Here is a 23322-nt window from a genome sequence, read left to right as displayed (position 1 = left end):
CATACAGGCTATTTTATTTTAATATGATACATTTTATATCTTTAAATGTACAGTATCTTCACAGTTGGTAAACGTTAAAAATAATAAAAATAAATTTCAGGTCAATGTCTGCAGAACCCCAGAAACAGTCTTTGGAGCAAAGTCTAAAACCACAGGTTTTAATTACCCCATTTACACCCACTGAGAAGCAAGCCAGAGGGTGAGAAGGTGACCCACGAACTAGCAGGCAACTGTCACCTAGCTGCCGAGGAGCCTAGGGGAGACTGCCACAATTACAAGTCAAGATCTACCACATGCACAAGATGCCTGGTAGACATTTCTTTTCACTGCTACCAGGCTCTAAACAACCTGCTACGCTCTCATCTGGGACTATACCACCCTCCCTCTGCCCCCAGGAAGAGAGCTCCTGACATGCAAGCCACAGCCTGCCTTTCTCTGCTGCCTCGGGGATTATCCTAGGATTACTATCCTCTATTTTATTTGTTGCTTATGTTTTCAGCAGAGCATTTTTTTTTTCTCTTCTCCATTGTGCCCCTCACCTGGCAGGACCCATGGAGTACAAAGATCAAATCAAAGTTCTGAGGCACAGCTGGCTCAGAGAAGCCAAGATACACAGGATTCCCCATCCACAGCCAAGTCCCTTTTCTCCTCTTCCTCGGCCCTTCTTCCTGAGACCTGCCATGCAGTCCCCCTTCTGACATGGTTGTATGCCTGGCACTGAAAAGCCAAGCGTAGCACAGCCAACCCGGAGCGTGGCACTAAAAAGTAAATACTCCCCAAGGGAAAAACAAAGTCTTTCCACACAGAAATGTTTGATCAACAGCAGGACACGGTCCACTCCACCAAAATGCCTTAGCACAATTATATCAAAGCTCGTAACTAGGGATATAGGCATTCCAGCAACTACAGACCCTGCAATATGCCAAGTTCAGATGGAAGGCTTTGCTCATGGCATCATGCGGCTTTCCTTAACTGTTTCCAGCTTCAAATCCTCCTTAAGTAGTTTGGGAATGGGTGGGAGCTATTAACTTCGCCTAGTAAGCATTTTATTAATAATAATAATAACATTATTATTATTATAGCTGACCACAATTGTAAAACACATTAGCATTTACAAAGATCTTAAAGTTAACCTCATTAATTCCTTACATAAACTCTACTGCAAGTATTGTCATTTTACAAATAAGGAAACAGATTCAGAAAAGTTAAGTCACCAGGTTTCATAGAACTTGTCAGAAAATGAACACTAGGGCTGGGCACGGTGGCTCACGCCTGTAATTCCAGCACTTCGAAAGGCCGAGGTGGGCAGATTACCCGAGGTCAGGAGTTCAAGACCAGCCTGGCCAACATGGCGAAAACTCATCTCTACCAAAAATACAAAAATTAGCTAGGTGTGGTGGCATGTGCCTGTATTCCCAGCTACTCAGGAGCTGAGGCAGGAGAATCCCTTGAACCTGGCAGGCAGAGCTTGCAGTGAGCTGAGATAGCTCCAGCCTGGGCAACAGAGTGAGACTCCGTCTCGGAAACCCCCCCCCCACCCCCAAAAAAAAAAAAAAGAAAAAGAAAAAGAAAATGAACATTAAATCGAGTACTTTATGTATTTACTATACTCCGTTAGGTTGTTTTAAAAACTGCAAATGAGACCTAAACATGAAACCAGTAGTAATTTTTTTTGCTATTAACGTGAATGAGAATTTAATAAAATGTTTGGTTTAAAAAGTATCAGAAGAGGCCAAAGACTTAAAACTATCCAGTTGTTCCTGCTGGCACTAGTCCACACAGCACCAAAAAGATGACTGACAAGCTTAGAGGTCTGCAGAGCCGCTTAGGAAATGGGACCTGACTGCTCCCTACCTTCAATGCTCCCCCTACCTTCAATGCTCCCCCTACCTTCAATGCTCCCCCTACCTTCAATGCCCATAGGGGATTCTCACATGCAGCCAGGGTGCAGACTTCCTGCTTGTTAAGTTTTCCTGCCCTCAGCCATTCCATCCTTTTCCAATTGAAATGCCTCCGACCCATAAATCTCCGTTGGGTAACAGGTGAGGGGTGCTAAGGGTGCCATGCTCAGCCATGAAGCCTGTGCATCAGCAGCACCCATGATGTGCAGGTGAGTCAGGGCATGGCAGGGGGCAGGCTGGTGCAGCGGCCAGACCACTACTCCCTGGAAGAAGGCCTCGTATCAGACTCTCTGGGGACTTCATACATTCTCATCTTTCAGGACATATAACCTGGCCTGTGTTATCTCTCCAAATGACCCAAGAAATGGGAGATTATTTGCTTGTCAAGTTTTCTTTTTTGGTCTAGTAAGATGTGTGTGGGTGGTTAATTATGACAGGGAAAAAAATCCATTCAAGTACAGTTGACCCTTGAACAAGATGGGTTTGAGCTGCACGAGCTCACTTATTATACAAGGATTTTCTTCTACCTCTGTCACCTGTGACAGCAAGACCAACCCCTCCTCTTCCTCCTCAGCTTACTCAATGTGAGGACAGTGAGGATGTAGACTTTACAATGATCCATTTCCACTTAATAAATAGCAAATATATTTTCTCTTATGATTTTTAACATGTTTTCTCTAGTTTAATTATGAGAACACAGTATTTAATTTTTATAACATAAAATATATATGCTAATCAACTGTTTAAGTTATCAGTAAGGCTTCTGTCAACAGTAGGCTATTACTAGTTAAATCGTGGGGGAGTCAAAAGATTTTCAACTATGTGTTAAGATGCTGACACCCCAACCTCCACTTTGTTCAAGGGTTAACTGTGTATAGGTATGATTTACAACTGATATTGCTTATTGTGATGTTGAATACAATAGCAGATTTTGTTTTATAGCAAACTTAGTTAAATCAGATGCTACAGAAATCAAATTATTATAGAAACTCAACCCATTTATTGAGCACCTACTACATAAAAAACGTATTACCAAGTGCTAAGGTGATAGAGCCTCACAGGGCACAATATCTGATGTGAAATTCACTAGGATTTGACAAGGAAGACAATTAAGACTACCAACCTCCTATTGAACTATTCTTTATTATTGGGAATAAGTCCTTCATCATCTGCCTATTAAATCAGATTCAAAAGAACTGGATCTTGGTGCAGGCCTAGGCTAAGAACTCTTCTCTTTCTGCAACTTTTAAGAACATGGTGAATTTCCTTAAACTACAAATCTTCTGTTCTTCAAGGTGAATAATTCTACTCCTGACAACAAAATACCCACTCTTTCAACTCCCTTGGGGGCACTGCAGCTGTTTATCAGCTGTCTAAGCCAAGTGCATCCCTGAACTGTTTGGTCTACACATCCTGTGCATGGCTGCCCTCCTCCAGCTTCCGGGAAAACAACTGGGCCAAGCACTCCTTCATCCTACACTCCAGGGAGCTCACCTACAGCAGGAGGCAAAGCTCAAACCTCCCAGGACTAAATGTTAAGTACACTCTCTCTTTTGGTTATATGTCACTAGCAAACTAGTCTACAACTTCAGAGCTCAACACGACAGCCACTTACTAACTCTCAGGAATGTGGAGACTGACTGGGCCGATCAGTGGCCTCTTATGTGACTATAGTTGGATGGTGATTGGCTGGAACATCCAAGATGGCTTCACTCACCTGCCTGACACTTGGAGATGGCTAGAAAGCTGGAACTTCCTCTACGTGGCTCACTTCAGGGCCTTTAGTTGGCAGCTGGATCCCTAAAGCAAGCTTTTCCAAAAGGCAGGAAGAGGAAGCTGCCAGTCCTTTGAAAGGCTAGGCGTAGAAAGGGCCCAGCATCACTTCAAGGCAACCCCAAGGCCAGCCTGGACTCCAGGGGAGGGGAAATAAACTCTCTGTGTGGATGGGAGAGGGATAAAAAGGATCCATGGCCGTCTTTGCTCTGTCACATCATTTTCCCATTTTTAATTAAAGAAGAACACACAGATACAATCTCTACCTATGGTTTTAAAGATAGACCTAAAATCCACGCCGAAGGTTCTGCAGTCTACCATTTTGGTCTGAAGCAAAACACCTTGTAGGTTAGAGCTCACTGAATGGATAAGTGCATTTGCCCAACTTGTTACATGGTCACGATGCCTTAATCTACAACACCAAATTGTCAACAATGACACAGTGTCTGCATAATGAACACAGTTATTTATGTTCAACAAATGAACAACAAAAGCCAAATGAAAAGGCCTTAAACTCCTGGACCAAATGATTCAAAAGTGAAGAAGGATTCTAAAGACATAAAAAGAAGTCTGCAAGCCCTCACACACACTCCTGACTCTACTGTGTCTATATCGCAGGAAAGGCAAGATATCTGGCACAGAATTTGGAAAACAAAAGTGGCTTCCTATCATTTGGAAGAGTAACAACGGGAGAGAGAGAGATCCTCTGTAAATACCAAAGGAGATGTTAGATACTAGTCTTTGTTTTTCCTGTGAAAATGTGGATGCGTCATAATTTTACAAATTGCTGACTTTTCCCAGGCTTCAGAGCAGCTGAGCTCATTTGAGTTTTGCATCTACTGAGGGTATCTCCATGCTATTTATATATCAGATGCGTGACTGTGTTCTACAGCGTGAACAATCCAGGGGTCCCTGCTTTCCCCTAAGCTCATCCTGGACCACTGTCTCCTCCACTCACTTGGATGATCCCTTTCTGATCCTCCAGCATCTCTGACTCTCTTCCCAGCGCAGGACCTTTGGGCGAGCGGCTGCTTCCGCTGCAGTTCCACTGGCCATGCCCACAGGGGTCCTTCCCAGGCCTCAGCTTACAGGCCACTCCTGAGGTGGGGGTTTCCTTACCTCTCTTCAAGTAGGCCTCCCCATGATTTCCTGTCTCAGCTTCCTGTTTGCCTCCTTTGGCACATTCATGAAAATATGTAGGTATTTGACTTACGAGTGTCTCTACCATTCATGAAAAAGAGCCATGGTCTGCAGTCTCCACAAGGGCAGGGGCCACATCTGTCTTATGTACTACTTGCATCTCTAGAACTCGGCACAGTACCTGGACAGCAGAAGGAATTCAGAAGTGTCCCTTAGCCTTACTGACTTTTATGTTTATAAAGGCGGCAACAGCAAGTGAATCACCAAACTTTCTGGACTTAATTTATTCTTTTTTGGAGGAAGGTCGGGATTAATTTTTTTTTTTTTTCTTTGAGACAGGGTCTCGCTCTGTCACCCAGGCTGGAGTATAGTGGTGTAATCACAGCTCACAGCAGCCTCAGTTTCCCCAAGCTCAGGTGATCCTCCTACCTCCTACCTCCCGAATAGCTGGGATTACAGGCACATGCCGGCCAATTTGTGCATTTTTTGTAGAGACAAGGTTTTGCCATGTTGCCCAGACTGGTGTTGAATTCCTGAGCTTAAACGATCTATCTGCCTCGGCCTCTCAAAGCGCTGGGATTACAGGTGTGAGTCACTACGCCTGGCCTTTGGATTAAATAATATTAATTTCCTTCCATCAATATCACTGAACAGCTATTACTTAATCACCCAATAAATATTCATTTGTATTTACTACTTAGGAAATTCATTATCAGTAAGGATTTGTTTTCTAGTCTCTACTATTATCTTATGAATTTAATATTGTAAAATCCTAACATAAAATAGGTCTGGAAAGACAAACTTTCCATGATCTTATATAATAACACTTTCACTATCTTAAAAGTATCAGGAAAGTCTGACGTGGAAAAATTCAGAAGTAATAAGGTTTTTCTATTTTTCATAAATTTTGAATATATCTTCAATAACCAAGGATGAGGTGCAATCCATAACACTGCAGTCCTAGGCTTGAAGTTATAATTTGCTGACAATCTCATTTCAGCCACATCCAAAATTAGCAACTAATTCTTTACACATACTTTATTAATAGACTCCTGAAATTCAGAGATTAGATTAGAGAGAAGCACATTCATTATTAAGTTGGGAAAACATACAAAACGAAAAATAAAAGGTGCACTTTAATATAATGATCAAACAAACATGATAATCAGCTAAGGAAAAACTACTCACTTGATTTTTAGACTTTTCTTCTACTCAGTAGTAAAATATACGACTGGTACATACAACAGCAAAACTGTTGATAAAATTCTTAACCCACAATCAACCATACACCTTGGTTTATAATTTGGTTTTCGTTAATTTATAATCTAAGCTTCTTGGAAAAGGTTACTTGCTGAGTTACTTAAAATAATCCTTAATTTCTTTTCTAGCTAATCTCACTCTAAAAGGGTAACTTTTAAATTATAACAACTGTTTGGGTTTAATAAAAACCAGAAAGAACTTTTTGAGAAATACATTCAGAGGAAAGGTAGCCATTACCAAAAAGTGATCTTGGTTTGGCCTTTAAAAAAGAAGAGAATAAACCACAAAAACCTTCAAAGTCCTTCTAACTTAAAGTAATAAAAATAAAAGTTGCTGACACCTGGTAGTCAAGTGAATCATAAAATCTTTTTTAAGGATACATTTTATTGATTTTTTTTTCAGGGTTCTTCCATAACAGTACAGTAGGAAATTCATTAACCCTAAAGGGATAAAGGCATAATCCAGATGAAGATAAAAATCAAGATGAACTAAAAATGTGTAATTCAGTGGATAGGGTTGCTACATATCCAATTCCTAAACATCTGTGAAGAATTAAGATTTTCTCTTTCAGGGAAAAAACAATAATAATAAGAGCTAATATTTATTAAGCATTAATATGTGCCGAGCACTAGTCTAAACAGCTGGTATATATTATTCCACTGAATTCCTACATCCAAATCTTACAAAAATCTATCTGATTCCAGAGATGTTCCAGGAGGACGAGAGTAAAATCAGCAGAGATATGAGGGAGAAAGACCAAAGACAGATCATATACATTATTAAAAAGGTAACTACCCTAAGTCCTCACTCTCAACCTATTTATTCTTCCTTTATAAACAATGCTAGTGAGCTTGACTAAACACCTAAACTTCAAGCAGATGAGAAGCAGCAAATTAGAAGAGGGAATTGGCCTCTATCCTTGGAGCCACAAGAAGTAGTAATTGATAAGCAACAGAAATCAGAAAGAAACAATAAGCAGCAAACATCTCAAGATCATGGCGGTCTAAGAACTTTAATGCAGAAACAAAGCATGCTATATACCTTACTAGGCCCAGACAGAACTGTTGATAAATGTTTATTTATGTAAAGAATGACTAGGTCATAAAATAACCCGTGGCTAGGAGACTAACAGCGTGTCAAAAAATTGTTCAGATATGTTCAGAACGCTCTACTTAAGAGAAAATGAAAGACAGCAATACAACAGTGTGAACTATTGGCCAGACTATGGGCAGTTCATTTGCAGAAGACCCCAGATGGCCAAGACTGAGCTACAGTTTGCACTCTCCTGTGCTGGGGGAGCTGGTGGTTTGGGCTTCAGGCCACCTGATGTCCAGGCTCCGCTACCACACTTCTGTGCACCCTAAAAAATGAGTTGACCCAGGTTACCTTTTCAGTCTTTTTCCTCTTTACTACTTTGCTTTAAATACCGTGAGAGAAACCACCTATTACCCACTTCTCTGAAATTCATGAAAATTTGACAACTGGCCAACACTTTCAAGACGTGGAGTTATCAAAAGCCACAAAAATGCACTCAGTTAATATTTACAGCAGGGAGATACTTTAGTTACCTGGAGAAAAGTGGTATTGGCACACAAGACATAACAGGATAGACCGGTCTTGCCATGGCTAGAATTGGAATTCCACTTTTACTTACTTCTTGCAGTAGGAAACTGAGAGAAAATTAATCCTTTCATTTCAGTTATTTTAGGAGAGAAGCTCTTTTATATATGCTTTGCAAATATTCAACTGGACTGCTCTTAATGCATAGGTATTTTACAACCTTGCTTGAATGCAAGTTTATTTTGTGGACCTCTGAGCCATAAAAGGACATCTCCCACCTCTAGAAAGGGGAACGATGTGAACACAATATAGATTTGGGGTGATGAAGGAAAAGTGGGTGAGAAAAAAAATGCATTAAATCAGTATTTACACCAAAGGTTATCAAGGAAACCCAGATTTACGCTGTCAGTAGCATTAACTTCTTAAATCAGTTTTTCTCAACCCTGACTGAAAATCAGAATCCCTGAAGTACCTGGGTACTATGCCCTCCTCCCCCAAGAAATACATCTACTTCTGGCCAGGGGTCCCCTTTAATGTGCTAAATAATCAAAATCAGTGAAATTCTTTTTATCCAGTCTGCATTATTCTTGGTAGATTCTATTCCATTAAGAGTTAAACCTGTTCACTGACAGAAATATCAATAAACTAGGATAAAGTTAAAAATCTGCTGACCACAGACTTGTATTGAGCACAAGGGTAATACCTAATCCTTTTTGCTGCAGTGAGCCATTTAAACACCACTCTGAATGCAGGGTGGGAAATAAAAAATGAGCCATTCAGTAGCCTTGCAAAGATGTGCAAGAACCTAGAATGCTTTTCTGAGAGTTTTAAGCCATGATTTACCCAATCTTTGATATCTGTTCTATAGATAAATACTGCTCGATCCCATCTCCCCAGCTAACACACTCTACCTCCCACTTTTCCTCCCTTTCCTCCCTCTCTTCCCCCACTTTGGGCAAGTCTTCCTGCATTTGTTTTGCTTGGCAACACACATCAGCATTCCAACAGATGTCACCTGGCCACTGACAGAAGATTGGAACATATTAGGCAAAGTAAGAAACTTGTTCAAAAGGAAAAAATGATCCCCAGTGAGGTTTCTGCCAGGGAGGATCACCAGACTTTCAGGCCTGAGGCTTGGGAAGGGAGGAGGCTCTGAGTCACTGAAGGCCATACCTTGTCATCACCCTTGCATGGGTATCAGATTGAAAGAATGCTCCCAAGAGCACTGTCTCCCATAGAACGCTCCCCTCCTCCCCAAGGACTTCCTCTCCTCCCTCAAACACAGAACCTCTGCAGAAACCTTAACTGGTCAGCTTAAAGAAGCCTGAGGATAAACTGGCTGTGACCACTTACGATGACCACAGGACTTCATTACAAAGCATGATGCCTATTTCTTTCTTTATTTAAATCCACGTTCTAAAGAAAATTTTCAGTAGCTGAGACAAAGGAGTGTCTATTTCATCAGCAGCAACTTAAAAACTCTCCGCTACCCATCTCTATTTTTGCCTTTTCCATGAACTAAGATTGTGTCTATCTGCTCATCTGTCAAGCCCTCAGCCCATCAAGGAAACACATGATAAACTAGGGGTGAAGGGAATAAAAATATTTCACCCCAAAATATACCTCTTTGATACACTGTGAATGGCTGTTCAGAGGGCAGGTCTGTGGGGGGAGATTTGCACCTGGGGAGGAAACTGCACTGATGGGAGGCCGTCTTTCTCTAAGGCCCTCCCTTGTCCAGATCTAGGGAAGATTCACTGAGAGTCTGACATCTTTAAAGGTCTGAAAGAAACATCTGCCTTCTCTGTGAGGGCTGCTACCTAGGAGGTTTCATCTACACGACAGGGCCACCTCTGCTAGCCAGGCCTCCTCTTCTCTCCCTCCAAGAATCTTTCTTGCCACCATAACCTGACTGACCACCATACCCTGTTTTTGGTCGGGCTCTGAGCCCCATTCTTCCTATAACCTCAGGATGGTATAGAAGCTTCTGAATCCCATTGGGGGGTTGGGGTAATCAATCTGCATGCACGTTAATAAAGTTGTATGGCATTTCTCCTATTAATTGGGCTTTTGACAGTTGATTTTTCAGGGGACCATCAGAAGGCGCAGAGCAATTTTCCCTTGGCCACTACAGTAGGGGCAAAAAACGACGACCTCCAAAACTGAGGGAAACATGCAGAAACCTTGCTCCTGGAAAACGCTTCTGAAGGGCCTGCCTCTCTATGGGGGTGAAGCTTGCAGGATAAATGAGCTATTTTAAAAGCTATGTATCAGCTTTGCTTTAATGCCCACACATTATTCATCAATGGACAATACACCTTATAATAAATGCAATCTGCAAATCAGAAGCAGACTCGCTGGTGCAAAAGTGCAAAAATATATCCACCCACGCCCTGGCATGACACAGGCAGCAGAAAGCATCTTGAAATAACACTTCCTTAAGGAGAAGAAAAAACTCCCATTTTCTAGGCATTGCAACATGAAAATGACAGGCTAAGTACTAAGGGGGAGACTAACTCCTGAGACAATCCATGATCTTTCCTGGTATTCGGAGAAATGAAAGGGTGTGGAGGGAAACAGCACAGGCCAGGGACCAGGATCTGCCACATACTAAGGCGACATGCACTTCTGCAAAGGCCTCTCAGCTCCCGCCTTGCCCTCCATCCAGTACAGTAGCCAGTGTGGTCCATGGAGACAGAAACAAAGTTCCTTGGGAACTGTTACATTTTCATGAGAGATTCTAGTATAACATAACAGGTCTTCATTTCAAGTATAATACGGTTTTAGAGTACATCATTTTAAAATATGAAATATGAACAATTTTCTGTAAATTGTAAATTAAGATCCAAGTTAAGGGGCAATCGGAACTCAGAGGACTAATACCTAACCATTAGAATTGAGACATTTTAAAAGTAATCATGTTAACTTCAGGAACATATTCTTGTAACCCTAGAGTTTTTCATAAGCGAAAAATAATAAAATTGCCAATTGATCAATTCTCTATCTGGACTGAATGAATGAAATTTTAAAATTCTGGGTGACAAATATACGGAAGGAAAGATTAAAAGCATCCATTTTCCAAAAAGTCTAATGCCTTAGACCCAGATATAACTGCAGTCACCAGATTATTTTAATAGTAGCCAGTAATCTTAAAACATTTCTATCTGTTCTTCATAACTATATAGAAAGCAAGTCCACTTTAAAAGCAGAGAATAATGATCTCTTAATAAGGTGTCTGCTTAGATTTGCAACTTTATCTGGATTAACTCCAACACTTCAAAACACAAGAATCTTAGTACCTATAATTGGTCTTATCATTTAAAAATACTTAAGTGTTTAAAAATCACTCCAAATTCACATCCATGAATACTGCCACCAGCAATCTGCATATATTATTTTCAACCACAAGTTCTCCAATTTGATATATTCTATTTTCTATTGGCACAACACAACAGCATAATGAAGAACCTGGGAGCTGGACATTTCTGTCTTTCTTGTTAATCCGTTGATTCACCTACAAGACCTACTTTGCAATGGAGTGAAAGAGCTGGAGTGGGGGAACCTCAGTATTTCTCCAGTATTTACTAGAACTTTCTACAGAGATACAAACCCACTGGCCAAAATATGCACATAATTAGACACTGAAAAGATATACATATGAGAACTTACATGAATCACTAAGAAAAACATCTGGTGTTTCCCTCATTTTAGTTATTTTTTTTCATGGTTCAGATATTTAATACTTTTATATGGCTGAATCTATCCAAATTCTGTGATTTCCTTTTCTGCTTCTAAGGTTAGAAATGTATCATCCTTCACAGACCTGATACTCAATTTTCACTGCTTTTTCTATGATGTGAAACATTTTATATGAAATTATTTATCCTGAATTTAATTTGGCACTTGGTTTAGGTTGTAGATCCGATCAACATTATAATTTTTTCAAATGGTTATATGCACATATAATTGAATACAATTTGTTCAAATGGTGGAAATATGGTTTATATTTCCCTTTTTGTTGCTAAATCTAAATACATATAATATTTAAATATATGTACCATATGTAGTTAATATGTCTCATATCATACAGATTAGCATTTTTCTTACATAAATGTCATATCCAACAAAAAGAAATGCACAGACGTATTTAAAATATTCATTTCTTTAGTTTTTCTTCAGGATAAATTCTCCCCTGTATATATAAACAGTTTCTTTATAAACTCCATAAATAAAGCCTACTTAGTTGGATACAGTGTCTCATGCCTGTAATCCCAGCACTTTGGGAGGCCAAGGCAGGAGCACTGCTTGAGGCCAGGGGTTTGAGACCAGCCTGGGCAACATAGTAAGACCCCCATCTCTACAAAAATTAAAAAATTAGCTGCGTGTATTGACATGTACCTGTGGTCCAGCTACTTGGGAGTCTGAGGTGGGAGGATCACTTGAGCCTGGGAGGTGGAGGTGGCAGTGAGCCATCTTAACGCCACCGTACTCCAGCCTGGGCAACAGAGCAAGACCCTGTCTCCCTCCCTCAATTTCCCAAAAGAAAGCTTCATCCTCTCTGTTCCAGTTATGATCCTACACTATGATGTTATAATGAAAGTGACAAAATCCACTGCATTCCTGGGTCTCTGCTACCACCATTAAATGGCAGAAACTGTGCCTTGGTATTTCCTTGTCCTCAGCATGGCCTGGCAGGTGTTCAGAGAGCAGCTTTGTGGAAGGCAGACCAGCAACGAAGGAATTCATCCAACTTCACATTTGATGGAAAAGAGAGGAATTGTTTGTGATGACAGCCACACCCAAGAAATCTTCAGCAACGTTTCACACGAAAAATAATTTGCTGAAACCTGCTAATAATGAACAAGGCAATTTGGAGCCAATATGACCACCACATCCCTGGGAGGCACATCTACCTTCAGTCTTTCAATGAGGCCCCTCCCACTGGCCCACTGAGACAAATCTGGTCACTTTTCAGCATCTAGTTACAGTCTTGCCCCTCCATGACACAGTTCCTGTCCCTCCCAGCCTGTGCATAAGCAATCTGTCACCCAATGCCTTGCTTAGTGCCTGCTATCAGGAGTAAGACTTCTTCTGCTAGGCAGGCCTCACCTCAGCTGTCCCATCTGTTTGTGAAACTGAAAGCTCTATAAACCAAGCTCCCTAAGTATTTATATTTCCAGCGTCAAGAAGGATAGGGCTTCATGTGCAGTGATTATTCAAAAATAATTATTTCATACTCAAGAGAGAAAAAGAATGTTCTCTACTACTGCAAAAGTAAAGCCCTCAGGGTTGGTAAATGGGTACGAAAATACGGTCAGATGAAGGAGTAAGTTCTAGTGTTCAACAGCACAGTAGTCCATGTCCTCAGCACGACAGTTAATAAGAAGTTACTATACATTTCAAAACAGCTAGAAGACAAGATTTGGGATGTTCTCAACACACAGATGCCACAAATGTCTGCAGTGACAGATATTTCAAATATTTCAGCATGTAATGATTTGATCATTACACACTGTATGCATGTTAACAAGATATCACATGTACCCCCATAAACAGGTACAACTATTACGTATCAATTTTTAAAAAGTAAAGCTCTCACTTTCCTCATCTTTAAAATTAAAGGAACTGGCCTGCATAATTTCCAAGGCAACTCACAGCTCTGCAAATCTGTGAATCTAACATTTAAAAATGACCCCTGCATACATTAGCTGGAGAAAAATGCCATACTGCAGAATGCAGGAGCTTCTCTTGTTAATATAATTTCAACCGAGGGTGCAAGCAGGCCGGAGGCACACTGTGTCCTTAGCATTGCTGTGTCCTTAGCCTTGGCATTTGGGCACCTAATAATGTGTGCTAATGTGTATAACATCGTTTCTGGATTTTATAAAAGCAGATAATTACTGTAGTAAGAAGTTAGCAAAAAAGATAATTACCGTAGTAAGAGGTTAATTCAACTTAAATATTCAAACTAAATTAAAATATTTAAAGTTTTATTACAACTTAATATCTCTTTTATTCAAGTGGAAAAGCATAATTGGTAAGGTCCTATGGAACAGATACTATGCTTAAGGCATTTTAACTCATGAGGAAGACCATACAAAAGAAGCCCAGAGGTATGCTGATAGTTTCCAGTGTTCAACTGTGACTAATTCCTTACAAAGTTTAAGAGTCATGTTAATTCTGCAATGTAACTCCTAGCCAGAAAACCTCCTGGATTTGAAGAAGTGCTAGATTGTTTGGTTGGAGCTTAATATACATTATTATATTTCAGTATTTCTGGTTCCACCCCACCTTTTCTATTCAACTCAATTTTTAAAATCTGGACCAAAACAGTTGTTTTCCTTCATGAGGTAACTACCTAGCCATGCATTTGAAAACAACACGAGAGAGAGAGAGAAAAAAAAAAAAAAGCCCAAGAAGTAGGATTTATTATCACGCTTGAAAATGTCAAGGAAATGGATGAGTTATGACATGTGCGAGTCATTAAATGTATTTTAAAAGTCTACCAGCTCTCGAATGACCAATAGAAGAAAGAGAAACTAAATCTATCAGAAACAATTTGAATTTCAAAGTATTTAACATGCTTAATAACAACCCCAGCCCATCTAACCCCCAAGAAAGAAGTAAGCAAGATAATGAGTGATGATGTGGGTTGAAAGTAGGCTCCCCAAAGTTATACAGGGAAGTAAAAGTCACTTGACTCACTGTGATCTATAAAAATTAAGTCACAAAAGAAGGCTGTGTAAACTCTAGGAACCTGTGAAAAGCTGATCTGCCTGGGGGAAATTCCAGTCTCTTGCTACCTGGAGGAATTTACTCTGCTCTGCTTACTGGATACGTGGCATAATGCTTAACATTAAAACAAACACTGAATGGTTTCCAGAAATAGGGAGGTTGTGCAGGCACTTAAGGGAACCAATACAAAGTTTCCGAATACTAAAGTGTAGCAACGAGTCAAATCAGAGAGAGGAGGGCCCCCTTCCAGCTCAATTATGATCCGTCCTTTTATTTGATTTCATGACCTGTCCCTTCACAGAGATTTAATCACTGTACTCAAAAGTGTCAGAACAGTCCACAGTTCTAAAATTGTCAGGGCATAAAAAACAGGCTTCTTGAAATACAATTGATTCCATCCTCCATCCTGAAAGAAACTAAGCTTCCTGTCAAAACATGGTGATGCCTAGAGACCAGGAAAGTGCCCGTTTAGGACACGGCATGAAACCAGCCAGGACATCAGGGGCTAACTTTCAGGCCCACTCACATCAGGCCACCTGTCTCACTGAGTTACTCATTTATTCTCCTCTGTATCCTAGTTGGCCCAAGGAAGCCACAGCGGAATAATCAAGAGATTCCAAAGGAGAACTCCAGTGAGAACATTATGCATTAAACATGCTCACTGAGAGAAGATTATTTCTTTTCCTTTTTTTTTTTTTTTTTTTCTGAGACAGAGTTTCACTCTGTCGCCCAGGCTGGAGTGCAGTGGCACGATCTCAACTCACTGCAACCTCCGCCTCCCGGGTTCAAGAGATCCTCCCGCCTCAGCCTCACAAGTAGCTGGGACTACAGACACAGGCCACCACACCTGGCTAGCTTTTGTATTTTTTGTAGAGATGAGGCTTCGCCATGTTGCTCAGGCTGGTCTCGAAGTCCTGGGCTCAAGGGATCTACCTGCCTCAGCCTCTGGAAGTGCTGGGATTACAGACATGAGCCTCCGTGCCCAGCCAGCATTTCTTAAAAACATTTTATCACAAATAGAGACAGAAGACCAGGGCCTGGCACTGGAATGTGGTGAGCGAAGATTATTTCTAAAAATCTTTCAATAATCTCCACCTGCGCAGAAATGTACAGACATTCTGCAGTACCTGCTTTTGCTAATATTTAACACATTCTGTCCTTTGGCCTTCTTAATTTTTTATTCAGAGCGGGGCATACGCAGCAGGTGAAGGTTGTTTTGGTGCTCTCCTTTGTGCAGGACATGGAATATCATGCCGCTTGGTATGAACTAAGAGAACTAGAAGGTTGCAGACAGGATGATAACCTGTCCGAATAATCACCAGCCAACTCTGAGGTGGGTTTCCAAAGTTTCCTTTGACATTTACAGAGGAAATGTAGACATTCTGGTACCTATGTGTAGAATCAGCAATTTCAACACCACCTATGAATTTCCTGCTTTTTCCCATTCTTGCAAATGGCTTAATATAATTAAGAGTTAAAAAGGTAAAAACGTATTTAGGATAGCTAACCTGTATCGCCCACAGTAATATGCAGGTAATTATTTTTATTAAAAAATGTGCTAGATCATTGAAAGTTGCAAAAGTAGCATTACCATTTAGATTCGCCTCAACTATACAGAAATATTCATCAACTATCCAGAAAACATTCAACTATCCAACATTTATTACATTTTAAGGTAGTTTTTACATAAAGTAAATTTCTTCTGGTACTGTGAACTTTTATGAAAAGATAGCAAGTTTCTTATCAGTATGTATTATAAAATTAGAGATTTATTTCAATGACTAGGAATTCTGCCACCAGGCTTAGCCAAGAGAAGCAGCTGCACCATTTATGAAAACTCTCTAAAAGACAGTATTTTAAAATAAGACATATTCCCAAATATCTCCCTCATTTTAAAGTCATACAATGTGGAAATTTTGTAGATATAACACTATATTGTTTCTCAAAAGCCTCAGTCTATACCAAAGTAACAGTAGACTCAACCACTGGAAATATTACAGCAAAATGACATGGTAAAAAATATGCTAGAAATGCAAGCCAAAATGTTATAAGGCTTCAAAATCATCGCAGTAAATATACTTACGAGTCCTTTTCTATAATGCATAGTTCAGGAAGCAATTCTTTTCCAAGACTGTATTTGGTGTTAGGGACAAATACTTAGGAAAGATGAGATGACAACAGAAAGAGCATCAAAGCTATTTATTAAACATTTCCAGGTATGCCATAAATGCATGTTGTCCTTGTGTTAAATGTCATACTGATCAAAAAATGGTTGTTCACAATTAACCTAATTAACCTCCTAGGGGAAAGACTTGTATATTACAGATACCTGGTTCACGAATCAGGTACTTCCATGGACACTTTCATTTAAACCTAACTACGAACCTACGAGCTGGACATTTTTATCCTCAAATTTACTGATGAGGAATAGGCTTAGAGAGGGAGTCTAAGTACTCCAGGACCAAAAGCTAATGAACTGCAGAGGACGGCTCTTTGGGTCCCCAAAGAAGCCTTCTCTCACCTTCAGGCCAGTGCTGCAAGACACCAAATGAAGTTACCACCTCTAAACTTTTCAAAAAAACTGTCACATCACAGGAAGCATTAAACTGCTTTTTGGCTTAACATGTACTTTTTAACTGTGCAAATACACACACACACATAAATACACATTCCCATTATAGGTGCACAAACTGATATCATAGTATACACTATGATATACACATAATGTTATTACACCTAACAACGGTATCACATCCTTTCATCTGAAACAGTGAAATAACACCATTTCACATGGGAGGGTCAAGTGAGATAATGCCTCCACAATGGGACAGCCATACATATTAAGCGAAATAAACAAAGCATTCTTCAAATTGTGAAGCGCTACAGAAACATGAGCTATGCTGCAAGCCATGTACAGTTTCTGTTTACAAACATATCGGTGTCAACCTTGTGCACTGCCTATCCAACTTTTCAAAACATCCCTGAAAACAGGTGACATTTTAAGATATATATTGGTTTATTCTAAGACCACATTAAGAGAGAGCACTACTATACATGAGAGAAGAAAGTTGATTGAATCCAGTCAGAAACCAAGTCAATGAAAAGAATGCTACTTGTTTTTCTTCTCCATTACAATATTAAGTTTTATTTTTATTTTTTCGAGACAAAGTCTCGTTCTGCTGCCCAGGCTGTAGAGCAGTGGCAGAAACATAGTAATCTCAAACTACTGGGCTCAAGCAATCCTCCCACCTTCGCCTCCTGTGTTGTTATGTTTTAAAATAAAGAGGTGGTTAATACATTGGATACTCGAGTTATTTTTAGGGTAAAAAACAGACATCGACTAATATTAATGTCAAAAAATGGCCGTATATTAAAAACATCTTCTGTAAAAGAGACTCAAAGTTTCCCCAAATGAAAAGAATTTGGATATTCCTTTGTTGTTCAATAAAAGTAATTTTTAATCACAAGAGATTACTACACTACTCCTGTGAAGTATATGTCCACTGAGAGGACACAGAGGAGTCCAGAGAGCTTGAGCTGAAAGAACGCTCTCTTCTCCAATAGCATATGCAGTAGGTGTTAGAATTACTGCTTTTGTCCGGGTGGGCCCTCCTCCCTCCGTTTACATTACAAACTGTGTCAGCAAGACACTGAGATAGTCCCTGAAACTTTCCAAGTAACGGGTGTAATCTTATATACACAGTAGACCTTGAGTACTTCATAACACCAATGAGATTAGAAAACTGGCTCCTCAAGCTTGTAAGATGCAGAGTTTCACAGTTATTATGCACAAAATGGCATACAAAGGGGGCACAAATGCTGGTAAATGGTGGTCCAACTTCCTCAGAATAACTCTAATGCCGCTAAGCGGCTCAGAACCCAATAACCCAAAAGCTAATTTATAAGAAAATAACTAAATTACTCACTAAATGACTACTAATGACTGCCACAGACTGAATTGGTAAATTCTAACAATTCTGAAAATTTTTAACTGATTATAACTGATGACTATACAAATGAATTCTTGTCTACTGACAGTGATAAACCAGGTGGAAAACTTATCGTCACAAGGGTTTCCCCTGTATTTTTTCTAATAATTTAGTTGGTTAACATTTTTTGGAGTCATGTTACATTTTAGATTTAGTCATGGCAGGATGTTTGGGAGGCACAGATAAAAGTACTCAACAACTTAATCTTGTAATAAGGTCTAAAGTATAGCTTATGAAATATGAGCACGTTGTCAAATGAATCCCGAGCGGTATTCCGAAATCTAGGAAGACTTTCCGTATCATTCCACCACCAAACTGCAACAGATTCTAGCTAATTTTTCATGTAAACTTAATAATGTAATGTCCTTCAGACCAAAGCAGTGGATATTTGAAACGCCAAAAAATCTTGGTAGCAGCCAGACTGTAGACGCCCAAGTGAATGTTTTCCTTCAAGATAAGTAAGGCGGTGGCAGCTGCTGCCTAAACTTAACACCCCTGTCCATATGAAATGCATACAAAGTTGCTGAATGGAGCAGGCGGTTTTGTTATGTGACCACTTTTGGTTTTGTTTTTTAAAGAAAAATCGTTTTGCTTAAAAGAAAACTAGCTTACTAACCACGTACTAATTTATGTATGTGTACAAAAATACATACATATGAACATGCAAACTACTGTTCACTAGTTGGAACTTACTCTCCAAGAAAAGCTCTTTATTCCAGAATTTATATTCTCCAAATGTGTAGAAACTTGTTTTTCACTACATAGTCCTTGCAAGTTAGAATAGCCCTTTGAAGCAAGGTACACATAAGTTTTAGTTTATTCGATTTGTTTTCTAATTACATTTGAAAGTTCAAACCAAATGAGTTTGAACTTTTTTGAGTTTAATTGTATGAATCCCTTTGTCCTCCACATCAGAACTGCAAAGTGATTTCAGTTTTTGGTAATATAATTGAATAGTTATCAAACTTTAGGAAATATATTTTTGTCAATCTTCATGCGGTAAGTGGTCCAAGTTCAGCATGGAATTGTGTTGCCGAACAAAGCCTACAACTGTCATGATGGTAATTTGTTGGGGGTGGGGGTTAAAGGCTACTATAATATCAAAACTCTGTCAAAATTTGTACCATTGTGTAATACATGGTATAGGTTCAGACCAAGACAAAGCACTTAGCCATTTCCCAATAGATGAGTTTGAGATAATGAAAGAAAGGAGATACATGGAAGGAAAGAGAAGAAGAAAAATAAATTTTCATTAAGCATCTGATTGTATCTTCAAAATGATGAAAACCAATGATGGAGGAGTGATAAAGTTTACTTGAAAGACGAAACGTATTTCTGAACACAAAGCAATAAAAGACAATAAAATTCTAGAGTAATACTCAGACACTCACTTTTCAAAATCACAATTCACAAGTGAAATCCAAAGAGAAAGTCCCCTAGACATTTACTAATCATATCCTCAAAGTGGCAGTCACATGAAATTCAGGAGAAAAAATATCCAATTCAAAATATAAGGAGCTTGTTCTTTAAGAGAAAGCACTCACTGGCTAGTGATTACTAGTAAAAGAAACCAAACTGATTAAACTTTTCATCCCACTCTAAACCACGAAAGCTGCAGAGTCATCATATGCCTGGTCGATGGAGCGTGCAGCTGTCTCTCTGTACTCCATTTCACTGAAAGGGAGCGATCAGGAACAGAGAAACAGGAAGGCCAGAATCTGTTCTAAGGCGTCTATTTCTCCACAGCTGGAGACAGGGTACTTACTATTCTATATACAGCATCCTCGGCTTGGACACTCAAGTGTGCAGTGTTAAATTGCACGCCATGCCATCTGACCATTAACGAGTCCCCATCAGTTTCCCCTAGCCTTGGGCCATAACCCAACGTGCTTTAAAAACGCATCTGTTAGTATCTTAGCAGCGTCACTTGTGGGACAGTAACGTCACTATCCCACAAGCGACACTACTCTCGTTCAGTATTACTTAATGGGACAAAAAACAAAGCAAATTATATAACAACGACTGACCTGACCTCCTACAGCAAACAGGCCATGACAGATAATCAAATTCCACTAAACTTTACGTTCACCTATTTTAACTATTAAGAGACGAAACTGTGGTCCTTTGCAATATCCTCACCTTTCCGAGAACTGATGATTTTTGAAGTATTGTCACAAGCTGCAAGCAGCTTTTTAAATGCAATTCCAACATCAGCACGTTGGGGCACTGACTTGTTTTTTGGCAGATTAAAGTAACAAATTTTATTCGAAATTCTTCTATTCAGAAAAATAAAAACAGGGGGAAGGTAATCTGCTTGGATTTCCCAAACAGACAAAGTTCTTTGACTTTGAGGACCTACAGAAGACATCTGCAGAAATGGTGTTTTGCGCACCAAACACTGGACCACAAATCATCGTGCCAGAACTCGGCTAAACATTCAGATCCACTGGCCTGAAGCAGGGAAACTCCCGGAACAGAGGGTGAGGTTTTATTTTGGTTACGCCGCAGAGTAAGCATCGAAGTTGAAATCAGTAAACACATGTAAACACGCTGTGAACTTACCGTGGTGTCAGCTCCCGTGGAAACAGGGCTTTTGGCGCTTTTCTCCTCGGGATTCTGAGGAGCTTCTTCCGGCCCCCGGGTTACAAGAATTCTAAAATGCTGCTGCCCCGCGTTCTGATCCTGCCTGATCTTAAATGTGCACCCCTGGCCCTGCGGAGTCCTCTCCGCGGAGTTCGTCCTGCGGATTTCAGGAGCCATCCTGCCAGCTCGAGGCGGTGCCTCCGGGGCTCCCCGATCTTCCGTGGGGCTCCCTCGCTCGCTTCGGGGCTGCGTGGGGTACGAGGTGCTCCTCTCCAGCCGAATGCGCGGATACCTCACCAACCTGTCCCCCTTTGTGCCCGTGAAGCCAAAGTTGAGGTCGCTGCCTGGCCCCAAAGCGCCTTGTTGGGGCTGCTGCAACTGGAAGACAAAACACCGCTTCCCAGAGCTTCCAGAAGCATCTGGAACGTGCTGCAGGGACCAGCGCCTGGGCTCTGCCGCGGCCGGGCCGCCCTGGCCATCGGGGCCCAGGGGCAGCAGCCTCACCTGGCGCACGTCGGCGCTGGAGGCGCGGTGCTGGATGCGCAGGCCCGGGGCGGCCTCCTCCGCGCAGTCCACGGGGCCGGAGCACCGCACGCGGCGGCCGCACGTGCCGTTGACCTGGAACCCCAGGTCCCGGGCTGCCCTCGGAGGGGAGCTCCCGGGGGTGTCCCTCGGCGAGGGCTCCCGGGAGCCACTCTGGGGCGAGGCCCTCGTGGTGGCAGTGGCGGAGGCCTGGTCCCTGGGGTCGGGCGTTGCGCATGGAGGCCCATCGTCGGCGCCCTCGGGCGGCCCGCACCCGTCCGTGGCCCCGTCCGCGGCCTTGCGCTGCAGGGAGATCTGCACGGAGGAGCTGCACGTGGGGCGGGCGTCGATGCTGGTCAGGAGCTGCGGGATGAACATGGACGAGCTCCGCTTAAGCGCGCCCACGCCTCCCTGCAGGCCTCCGCCGCCGTCTTCCCCTCCGTTCTGGGCGAAGGGGTGCGGGCTGCTTCTCCGCGGTAGGGTGTGGAATGCCATGAAGAAGTCGTCTTCTCTCTCCTGGTCTAGGATGTCTGATTCGGGGGCTGTGTTGCTGCGACCAGAGCCAAAATGAAACCGAAGCCGATGGGCCATGGTGACCAGGGGGGCCAGGAGGGCTAGGGCAAGCGGCAACAACAGGCCCGACACTGCCAGAAGTCACAAACCAAAGACACAAACTCCAAGAAAAAGTGTCCCATCTGCCAAACTGTTAGCACTGCGGCACCAGGAGCGACAGATAGCAGAAATAACCCAAGTGGCAAGCGGCATTCCAGGCATGATTGGATAAGAGCAAAAAGCTCTCATCCACACTGTGACTGAGGGTAGGGTGGCCAGAACCACATGACCGCGCTCTCCCCCTCCAATGCCAGCTTCTGGACTTAGAGGAGTTTTCCCCTACTCGCTCTTTTTTTTTTTTTTAAACAGCAAGAGCCTGAAACAGCACCTTCCCAGCTGCTGCTTTTCCATCAGAAAGGAGTGGCCCCAGCAGGGCGCTCTCACAGCTGACTAAGGCAGCAAACACACTGCAAGCCACGCTGCTATAAATCTAAACCACATCACATTCGCAGGGCACTTCTTTCCCAACGGAGCACAGCACTGAGACTCTGTCTAACCAGTGCAGGGACCTGGCATGTTTAACAGCACACACGGTATTTCCCCACCTTCCGCCACACGGAATAATGACAAGTAAAATATGGCTTGGCCACCGGGTAAACCCCTTCCCAAGCATCGGATACCATGTTTCTGTTATTTATGACATCACTACACTACCAGGATGGAATGCAAACTAATAAAACAGCACTATAAATACGATTACACACCCTACAGAGTTAGTGTCCGTTTAATGCTAAATAATTAGAGCAGGATCTACAAGTAACAAAATAGCTAAGTGGAGGGGAGGGGGCCCGACTTGCTACACAACCAGTTAGCCAAGCAGAGGCCTCCTGCTATCACAGCATTTTTCATTTAAAAGGTGTATACGTGTGTGTAGCTCACATATGACTGGCAGACACCAAAGTGTCTCCTTTTCAAAGAGAAAAGGAACCCAGCTGGAGAAAACATTGTCTCCCATACGTCAGGTAGGAAAGAAAACATCAACCAAAAAACAAACAAACAACAAAAAACAAAAGGAAAATTGAAGAAGGGAGTGCATGTGGGCTTTTTTTTTTTTTTTTGGTAATAATTTAACTTAAATACCATACAGAAGAAATGCTACCTAGAGCTGACTGTTTTCCAGTAAGAAGTCAGCAATATTACCACAATTGGGACACAAATATGGAATCTTACTATGTTTGCAAAGGACCAAAAAGGACCTAAGAAATAAAAGGAAAAGTGCACACTCAAAAAACTGTCATCAGATTTGT

The 23322-nt window shown here is 41.4% G+C and overlaps 1 protein-coding gene across 17 annotated transcripts in view; it reads right to left on the bottom strand.

Moving 5' to 3' along the window:
* The window catches only part of NEDD4L (NEDD4 like E3 ubiquitin protein ligase), a 359195-nt gene that overhangs the window by 123572 nt on the left and 212301 nt on the right, over positions 1–23322 (bottom strand). For 3 of the 17 annotated variants that reach the window (XM_055368211.2, XM_055368216.2, XM_055368218.2), the window contains exon 1: positions 20921–22364. The exons of 9 other annotated variants lie outside the window; for them this stretch is intronic. In XM_055368211.2, coding sequence (XP_055224186.1) covers positions 20921–22054 — 1134 coding nt within the window. In that variant the 5' untranslated portion in view covers positions 22055–22364. Of the gene's footprint in view, positions 1–20920; positions 22369–23322 lie in introns of those variants that run through there. 5 more of the 17 variants (XM_055368210.2, XM_055368217.2, XM_055368215.2 and 2 more) reach the window with 4 other exon arrangements.

Source organism: Gorilla gorilla, chromosome 17 (genome assembly GCF_029281585.2).
Source record: "Gorilla gorilla gorilla isolate KB3781 chromosome 17, NHGRI_mGorGor1-v2.1_pri, whole genome shotgun sequence".
Taxonomy (NCBI): domain Eukaryota; kingdom Metazoa; phylum Chordata; class Mammalia; order Primates; family Hominidae; genus Gorilla; species Gorilla gorilla.
Note: the sequence above shows the minus strand (reverse complement) of the source record. Positions and strands in the feature narration are given on the sequence as shown.